The sequence below is a fragment of the Microtus ochrogaster genome, chromosome 1, assembly GCF_000317375.1.
Source record: "Microtus ochrogaster isolate Prairie Vole_2 chromosome 1, MicOch1.0, whole genome shotgun sequence".
NCBI classification, from domain to species: domain Eukaryota; kingdom Metazoa; phylum Chordata; class Mammalia; order Rodentia; family Cricetidae; genus Microtus; species Microtus ochrogaster.
This window is the reverse complement of record NC_022009.1, coordinates 75,876,494-75,886,618: the sequence shown is the minus strand read 5'-3', so window position 1 is coordinate 75,886,618 and position 10,125 is coordinate 75,876,494. Positions and strand designations below refer to the sequence as shown.

The 10,125-nt window shown below is 46.9% G+C and overlaps 1 protein-coding gene across 1 annotated transcript; it reads right to left on the bottom strand.

The window, feature by feature from the left end:
* Positions 1-669: 669 nt before the first annotated feature.
* Positions 670-6,352, bottom strand: Lsmem1 (leucine rich single-pass membrane protein 1). The gene is made up of 3 exons (XM_005343831.2): positions 6,226-6,352; positions 4,264-4,392; positions 670-1,011 (listed from the first exon to the last, which is right to left on the bottom strand). The coding sequence occupies exons 1-3, from the start codon at positions 6,350-6,352 to the stop codon at positions 881-883; spliced, it is 387 nt and encodes a 128-aa protein (XP_005343888.1). The 3' UTR covers positions 670-880.
* Between the last annotated feature and the right edge of the window lie 3,773 nt (positions 6,353-10,125).

Sequence of the window (10,125 nt, the reverse complement as noted above, 5' to 3'; positions counted from 1 at the left end):
AGATCCATCTGCTTCCCCCTCCTGATTAAAGGTGTGCACCACCATCACCATGCTCAAGCATACCTTATTCTTACATGCTAAAACAAGAATGTTCCCAAATACACAATGTTCTACTCTAATTTGGCAAAGACCACACACCTAGCCAGTTTCTTCCAAGTCATCAATAGGGTACCAAGGGATTTTTTTTTTCATGACAAAGCTTAATAGGGTTTATAAATTATGCATAAATACACATAAATCATGCATAAATAGACGGATGCATGGGAGAGTCTCTAGAACCAGATGGTTATCACAAAGAGAGCTCAGGAGACAGTCGCGGACCATAGTAGGCTTTCTCTTTTGTCCCTCAACTTCAGCACACACCACTGCTACCCATCTTCTCCCCAGGCAGCAGACAACGGCGCTCAAAAGCTGTAGTGGAAGGGTGTCACCCCGATAGAAGACTATGTGCTGAAAAGAGTGACCGCCTGGTTCACCGCAGCATGGACAGTTCTGCGGAGGCCTTAGGTGTAAGCAGGAATCTATACATGGGCCTGAGGCATCATAGACCTCACTAGGACGCTGGAAGTCTTCTCAAACACGCTCTTTTTAGGCAGTTGCACGTAAAGGGCTGCGTTCCCTCGCTCTTGATTCCTCTCCACGCTACCCACCCACCACCCTAACCCCACCAAAGCTGAAGCAACCGGTTAGCAGGATATCAGCCTGAATCCAGTTCACCTCTTTCCGGCTGCCGCCTCTAAACTCGGAGCGATCCCCGTCCTTGAACTAGCGGGTGTCAGAGCGGATCTGCCTCCTGAAGCAGCGCACTTTCTCAGTCCTTTGTACTTCCGGGCAAGCTGAGAAGCTCCTGCTATCCGCGGCCACTCAAGGGGAAATCATTTCAGTTCCGTTCCGAGTCCAGTTGGTTGAGCCGCTGTACGATCATGCTGTTGATTTTCTTAAGGTGGTCTATGTCCCTTCCCTCAGCCATCAGTCTTCTGGACACGTCGTCCATCTGGTTTCCTGTCTGAACTTCAAACGGAAAGCCAACTGTTAGAGCAGGGCCAGCAGAGGGAGCCCCGTGAGAGCTGAGAACCAGCGAACCCCCAAGCCTGCTGGAAACTCAGTTCTCAGTGTCATTTCCGGGACCTTTCTCAGAAATGGCTTTCTCTGTTATCTGGAAAATGACGTTCTCTGGGCCCCAACACCTACCTCTGCCTCTATACACATGAACATGGAAACACACAAACATATACACACATACGTACACACTCACATAAAACATAACGAGATTAACATGTCTGACCCAGGGTGCTCACTTGAGCAACAAAAATATACATTTTTTTTAAATCTCAACTTGGCCTTGAACTCATGTTTCCCCGTCTCTTGTCTGCCAAGCTTTGGGGTTACAAGTGTGTGCCCTCCCATCCACCTTAAAAACACGCTCAGTACCTCACCTCGCTTCCTGGCCTCAACGTAAAACACTTGAGAAGAGCATGGTTAACTTAAAACACTTGAGAAGAGCATGGTTAACTTAAAACACTTGAGAAGAGCATGGTTCACAACCCAGCACTCAGGAAGCGGATGGGAGCAGATTCCACACACCAGGAGAACCAGTGAGACCAAATCAAAACCCAAAGCAGTTGGTGGCACACAGCTTTAATTCCAGCACTTGGGAGGCAGAGGCAGGCAGATCTCTGTGAATTCAAGGCTAACCTGGTCTACAGAGTTCCAGGACAGGCTCCAAAGCTACACAGAGAAACCCTGTCTGGAGCGGGGGGGAGGGCAAAGTAAAGTGAAAACAAACATTTGAGGCAAATACCAAATAATTTCTTTTTGTTTTATCTATTATGTCACTATCATTGGTTTAATAAAGAGCTGAATGACCAATAGCTAGGCAGGAAGAGGTTAGGTGGGATTTCTGGGGGCAGAGAGGACTCAGAGAGGGAGAAAAGTGGGGTCTCGAGACGGACATGGAGGAAGCAGCAGGAGCAGCACAGGGAGATGAGATAACGAGCCATGTGACAGAACGTAGGTGAAAATAAATGGGTTAATTAAGTTTAAGAGCTAGTTAGGAACAAGACTAAGCTATAGACTGAACTTTCATAATTAATAAGAAGTTTGGGAGCTGGTCAGAGAAAGACTCGTTACACGCCTCCAGGGATGTACCAGCTCTATCATGCTCCACCTAAACATCTCCAAAAGGTCCACCAAGGGGAAGTTCCGAGCTGTCACCCATGCTGGAGCAGGCTTCCCGGTGACTCAAGCTGCTGCAGAGGTACTCGCGTTTGAACACTTGCTCCACTGGCGGGCTGTTTAGAGATGTAAACACATCTTCTCACAGTATAAAGGAATATTCTGCATTGGGAGGGTGGGGAGCTGAGAGTTTACATTCTCATTCCAACTCCAGTTCCCTCTCATTTCTGGTGAAAGACGTCACCTCTCAGACCCCTGCTCCTGCCACCATGCCTGTGGCTTGCTACCATGCCTCCCCAGCGTGATGGACGGTTACCCCTGATACTCAGTATCCCAAGGGCACCTTATTGCGCCTGGACAGGGTCCTTGGGCATGAGTCCATGGCATGCTCCCTCAATGCTAGGTCTCATTTGGGTACTACCCTAGAGGGGCGACCAAAATTGCAGAAGATTCTACTGCGTATCTCCTACGTGACCTTTTAGAGACCCCCCCCTTAAGTTGTCTTTTGTTGTGTGTTCTAGCAGAACAGCAGAAAAGCAACTGCCACACCGTTGATACGCGGTGGCACAGACAATCCCAGTAAACTCCTTGCTCACCAGCTGAGCCGGACTACAGTCAGCTCTTTGGTCTATTTGGGTGTGGCGAATAGACATTTTTTTCTTGTCCCCACAGAAAAAAATTGCACAATTGTCCTTCTTACACACCCAGCCTCAGACACAGAAAGGAGTCTTCTCACAACTAACACCTCCACCTCCTCTGCTCCAAAAGGGTCTTAAATAAGAAGCATTGCAAAGACTTGGAGTTTTGTCTCTCATTTAAAATGGCTGAAGGTAAGGCAGGCATGGCGGTGCAGGCATGCAATCCCAGAGCTCAAGAGGGTGGGACAGAGAATCTCAAATTCAAGGCCAACCTTGGCTAAGTAGTGAAATCCCATCTCAAAAAGAAAAAAAAAATGTCAGATACCATAAGCAAGCAGAAATGACCGGAGGGAAGAAATAAGCTACCAGTCCAAATGGTGTTAAACATAATACCCTCTCTGGGGCTGGAGAAGGGACTCGGTGGTTAAGAGCACTGGTTGCCCTTTCAGAGGACCCAGGTTCAATGCCCAGCACTCATATGGCACCTTACAACTGTCTGTAACTCCAGTTCACATGATCTGATGCCTTCACACAGACATACATGTAGGCATAACACCAATGCACATGAAATAAAAATTGAGAAAAAAAAGTAAGACCCTCCCTATCCCCAGTTGCTTACAGCTTTCTGTGATATGGGAGAAAGTAGCAATAACTCCAGATAATACTATAAAAGGGTTCTCTGAGAGAGAATTGTGGTGGCTCTGATGGAGGCGTGCATGCACACACACATGCATGCATGAACACACATGCACGCACACACGCATGCACGCACGCACACATGCACGTAAATATATGCGCACACATGTGCACACATCGCAAAGAGGAGCTCATCTCGTGCTCTCCAAAGCAAACAGGAGGCTGACATGAATCTGCTTAGGGGTCTCTGCACTGAGGAGCAGATGTGGGAAAGACTCCTTGTCACCAATTAAGGGCATGACATGTATCTCCCAGTCTAAGAGCAGACAGGACAGGAACCAGCACCAAACAGGGAAGAAGTGGCCTGCCCTCACTCCCTCAGGACTGACTCTGGCGATTAGCCTGAGCCCTTGCTACTCTGAACTGACCTCTGGGGTGATACACCAATGAGAAACCATGAGGGGAAGTGTAAAACCTCAGGAAATGTATGCTATGTCTAAATGTAATGAAGACATAGACGTACTGAGTACAGAAAACTAAAATTAAGCAGGGTAAGTTGTGTACAGCTTGGAGCAAATTTAAAGCTTATATAAATATGTAACAGAAATGATCTGACCTTGTGGGAGCATGCTGTGGACTTGTGCCCAAGGACCCTATCCAGGAGCAAGCCATTGGGACACTGGGTTTCCCCCAGGCTTTTGCTGAAAACTGATAGCCAGAAAGTGCTTGCTCGCTCAAGCAGCAGCAGCTAGCTATGAAGTCAGCTACGAAGGACACACACACAAATAGAGACAAGCCTGCCTGAAGTACTCACTTATTAGGAAGATGGCAAAGAACACCAGAGCTAGGCTGACCGTCAACATCAGGAGCAGTCCCACAAAGAACAGACCGCGTCTTCCACTTCCTGGGTGCGTAGCAGTGTTTGAGATTTTCTCCTCTAACGCTAATAAGAGAGAAAGCGACAGAATCTCAGAACCAGACAGAGAGATGTAGTGGCACCCTTTTTCCCTGGACAGCCCTGGGATGTGACTTCTGCATTAGGCGTGCCTTTGGAAGAGCGATTTTGGAACTGTTTATCTTTCCTGTTAGAATTGAGAGAATGAGTAGGCTTCGGCTATGTCCTTGGACATGTGTGGAAGGATCTTTGCAAGCTGTTAACTGTGGAGTAGAGCGGCTTGAATTATTCTTTGGAGAAGGAATAGAAAATTGGTGGGAACTCGACTGCCCATCCCCTAAGTGATCTTGATGGAGCTGTGTAGGATGCCTTCCCTGTGTGGAAGACCAAACACTGTGTGGCATCTCTCAGGAAATTGCTTTTATTATCAGAATAATCACTTAGGTCTGTATCCATTAGACAGAAAGAGCCCCTGGGGTGTTTTGGTTTCTTAAAGCTATTTCCAAGATAGATTTGCTCTAGGGGTGAGGCTCTCTTCTCAGCACTTGGTGCTGGGAATTGCCTCTCGTTTAGCTACTTTGTAACTCTTAGGTGCCTAATAATGCTCCGATAAAGTTGAATAAGAGCTGTGAGCCCCTGGGGTAGGGAGATTGCTGGATTACATTTTATATTCTCCTCCTCTCTGAATTGGTCCCATGCGTTACACTGCTTGATTATGTAACCAAGTACATCTCCTGCTCCATTCTCTCCACAGCTTCAGCCCCCTCAGCAAAGCCACACCACAAGGCTGACAGCAACGCCCACTGCGATCCACAGACGAGGATCTGAACGAGTTGAAACAAGGACAAAAGGAAGAACTTGAAAAGACAGAGGGGAACGGGCAGAAAACTAAACAATTTCGAGCGTTTGTGAAGCAAACAGCAAGTGGTCATTAACACTTGTGTTCGAATACTCTTCAGTTAAACTAGAAAGGCTGGGGCCCTGGGAGCCTGAGAGGCAGGTTTCTAACACTTTGGGTGCAAGATACACTTTGTGTTCAGGAGATTTTCGTTTTGCTCTCACGTCCCTTCTAACTCTTTAATTGGGCAGTTTGTAATCAGTAAGTAGAAAATGAAGTTGGCTCTTTGCACATCAGAACAATAACGATTTTATTCATAAACTAGTAAATGTGTTGAACATTGCTCTCAGCATTCTCTGCTAACACAAGGCCCCTGGGAAGCGGAGAATATAACGAACCTAACCATGGTCATCAAGAGGCGCAAAAGCTAAGAGGGGCTGAGCAGGTCCTGGGAGGCCAGCTCTGCATCCTCCACCCTGCCTGGTGACAAAAGCAGTGTAGGATTCTTCCCCAGGAGCAGGTCCTGGGAGGCCAGCTCTGCATCCTCCACCCTGCCTGGTGACAAAAGCAGTGTAGGATTCTTCCCCAGGAGCAGGTCCTGGGAGGCCAGCTCTGCATCCTCCACCCTGCCTGGTGACAAAAGCAGTGTAGGATTCTTCCCCAGGAGTTTTAAAGGGAAAATCAGGACATGAGTGGGCACCTACTAAGAGACCGCTACCAGGAACTTCCTCTCATAGCCCAGGCTGACCTGAAAAGTGTCACCCTCCTGCCTCACCCTTCCCCGTGCTGGAATTACAAGTGTGGGCCAGCGTGCCTGGCTTCTCTCAGGAATTTTTAAGTATTCAGATCTTGCCAAGAAAGCCAATAATCCTTTGAAAGATTGGGAGCATAAAGCAAAGACTGTTTAAACAGCATTTCTAGGGCCCAGGGATTGCTGACGACCACCCTGCCCCCACCACAGGAAATACATCCACTGTGTCCTTGATGTTTTCAGGAAGTCCCAAAGCCGTGGCAGCCTGAAACACTTCCAGGATCATACATACAGAATAGATGTTGCGATTCTGTCGGACAGAGATTGAGTTTGTTCAAGTCATTTATGGAATCCACAACATAGAGTTTTCCTTCTTCGTGGATGCCGTGAGGTCCAACATCCCGGGAGGAGTGAGTCATTGTCCCTGAAAGAAAATGCCACCATCAGGAAGAAGAGGCACAAGCCAGAGCATCAGGAAGATAGGGCTGACATAGAAGCCACCATCAACAAATGCTGTGCTAGGGTCTAAAAAGGCTGTGGTTAGAAGGAAGTATGTCCTCGGTGGGCCACTGTAGCAGCTATTCTTTGGCCTCCGCTTGCCAGTCTCGAAGGTGTGGTTAGCATCCAGCAGCTCTTACGTGGGTATCCTCTATGTTCCTTCCTCCTGGGCTTCCAACTTGCCTCTGATTTTCCCTGGGTCTGATTTTTACCTCATAATTGCCTTTCTAAGGGTGTCTCTCTTATCAGATGGTTCTTAGTTCTGCATGTTTCAAGTCCTTTGTGCAAAAACACTACTTACCAATTTTAAAGACAAAGCAAGCTAGCCAACAAACGACCATAAAGACGGGCAGACAGACCTATGGACAGCCACGAGCCCTTCTACGTTTCTAATTGAACACAAAATTGCAGTCTTGGGGCCTGGCAAGAGAACAGTACTTGCCACCGAGCCTGACCTGAACTGATTTCTGAGTTCCGTCTCAGAAGCCCCTGTGGTGAGATTGGAAGAGACAAGCTGTCCTCTGGCCTCTGTGTGTACAGCACGGCACTCAGGCATTCCTCCCACATAGCATAAATAATGGAAAAATATTAATGGTCATGTTTCTGTTTCCTTCAGTTTGGCATGAGTCCTGGCCCTCGGACGTATCTTAGCCATTAGGTGCTTGTTGTGGCTTTGTAGGACAAAACCTTAGCAAATACAGGCACTAAAGGAAGGATCTGCCACCAGGCTGGGCATGGTGGTGCACCGCTTTAATTCCAGCACTCGAGAAGCAGAGGTACTCTATAAAGCCCAGGTCAACCAGGGCTATTACACAAATATGATTATTATTTTTATTTTCTCTGCCTTTTTATTGATTTTTTTCCTTGCATGGGTGTATGTGCAGCATATGCCTGGTGCCCAAGGAAGCCTGAAAAGGCAGCTGGATTTCCGTGAACTAGAGTCAGGGACAGCTGTGAACTACACTGTGCGGGCTGGTTAGATCTGAACCCAGGTCCTCTGCAAGAGTAGCAAGTGCTCTAACAGCTGAGCCATCTCTCCAGTCCTTAAAGTCAGCAATGTACAGCCCTGGCTAGCCTGGAGCTTTCTCTGTAGGTCAGGCTGGCCTTGAACTCACAGAGATCCACCTGCCTCTGCCTCTGGAGTGCTGAGATTGAAGCGTGTTCCACCACCGCCCAACAAGAGAGGAATCTTGATAGTTCTGGAACCTGATCTCTCTATCTGGCTTCTGAGAAACTGAGATCACTTATGTAACAAATACTCTTCCACCTGAGGTTTATGTGCAAATATTATTTCACAAAAGCACACTTCCCAGCTGAAAACCCTGAGTAGACTGGGCAAGTCTGCAGCAATGCCGCTTTGATGCATGGCTGAGATGTCTGCAGCAATGCCGCTTTGATGCATGGCTGAGAAGTCTGCAGCAATGCCGCTTTGATGCATGGCTGAGAAGAGGATGTTTCGTTACAAAATGCTTGCTGCACAAGCATGAGGTCCTGACATCACCTCTGAGCATATAGAAACTAGGTGCAGTGGTGCTGTCTACAGCCCCAGCGATGGTGGTGGAGGAGACAAGCAGATCAGAGGGGTTCACTGGCCAGCCAGTCTAACCAAAGTGGTGACCTCCAGGGTGAGAGAGACCCTGTCCCAAACATAATGTGGAGAGTGAGAGAGGAAGACAATTGACATTGACCTCCTGCCTACATGAGAGTGTGCACGCGCACACACACACACATACCACACACACAGAGCACAAACACCACACACACACAGAGCACACACATATACATCACACATACACACCACACTCATACACATGCACAATCTAATATAAGAGATCCTGGGCCATTGAAAGATGTGAAGAAAAGTCTTCCAAAACTTAATTTAATGACTAAGAAAGCTTTTGTCTTTTTCTTTCCATAAAGTGAGTTAGTGGGTGATATAAGGTCTGAAGTCTAGAAGGCATTTTAGAAAGTCAAGGCAGAGGCTAGAGATGGCTCAGATGGTCTGAGTGAGTACTGCCCTTGGAGTTCAGTTCTTAGTGCCAACGTCTGGTGGCTCACAACCACCTGTAAGTACAGCTCCCTCCTCTGGCCTTCGCAGGCACCTGCACTCACGTGCACATACTTAGACATACAAACACATAATTAAAATAATTCTGAGAGGGAGCAGGAGGTCGTAAATGTTGTGCCTGCTGTAGGTGGCAACAGATTTCTTCCTGATACCATTCTTCAAAAAGATTTCTTTCAAGACCCAACCACTGAATGAAAATAACCATAGAGATGGGAGAAACCAAATGGGGGGAAGGTGCTAATACAGCCATAGAGAATCTGGGGGGTGAAGTATCACACACTTAAACTACACTATTAAAAGTCAAAAAATCTCAGGGCTGGAGAAATGGCTCGGCTATTAGGGAAGCTTGCTGCTCTTCCAGAGGACCTGCATTTGGTTCCCAGCACTGAGATCAGGCAGCTCACAGCACCTTTAACTCCAGCTCCAAGGGATCTGGCCTCCTCCTCTGGCCTCTGTGAGCACCTACACACATGTCGCTTACACACATACATACACACACACACACACACACACACACACAATAATAATAAATAAAAAATGTCAGAGCTAGAGAGATGGCTCAGAGGCTAAGAGCATTGACTGAGTTCAATTCCCAGCAACCGCATGGTGGCTCACAACCATCTATGAGATCTGATGGCCTCCTTCTTCTGGCTAGCTGTATACATAATAAATAAATAAATAAATAAATAAATAAATAAATAAATAAATGTTTAAATTTTTTTTAAAAAATGTCTTTAAAAGAACGAAAGTCCAGTGATTTGCCCAGTGGCACCTACAATTTCGTGGCACTTGTGTAAACCGTGTCCGTGGATCCCTCGCTAAGAAGCACCCTATGCTCAGAAAGTCGTGCACTGCTTGTAGTTTCTGTCTTCCTGAATTTTTAATTGGGAAGAATGCACAGTGCTCTGCGTGCATTGAGACAATGCCAAGCATGCTAAATATTGAAATGATAGAATTTCAAGTATATTCCATGGAGCAATCCTAAGGGAATGATTGACGGGATACAACTGAAAGCAAAAGCACAGCAACCAGGGGTGAAAGTGCTTTAGCTAGCAAACCTCACCCTCTGCGGATGAGCCCCGCCCGCCAAGTGTTGACGGCTGCCTAGGCACCTGGCGCTCAGCCATCCTTCTATAGGAGTTTTCTGTCTCATCAGCTCTGTAGACCTTATTATCCCAAACATTATTTTTTTTTTTTGGACCAGGAAAATAAAAGCTGTATGTGTCTGGTGTTGGGATCATTGCTGCAAACACAGCTTTGTATGTGTCTGGTATTGGGATCGTTGCTGCAAACACAGCTTCGTATGTGTCAGGTGGTGGGATCGTTGCTGCAAACACAGCTTCTATTCTGGGCATGGTAACGGAGACACAGTTCATTTCTGAGTCTGACTTAATATCCTCAAGCTCCAATTTCACCCTCTGGAATGTCACTGCTGTTGCAAAATACAACAACAACAACAACAAACAAACAAGCAAAGAAAACTGCATACAAAGGAGAGGACCACAGCTAGAAAAATCATTGCTAAAAAGTCCTATTTTCAGAGTAACAGTCCAGCTAATAAAATTTACTAGCCTTGCCGCAGACTAAGAAAGTGATGCCAAGAAATGCAAGGGATGGAGAGACAGA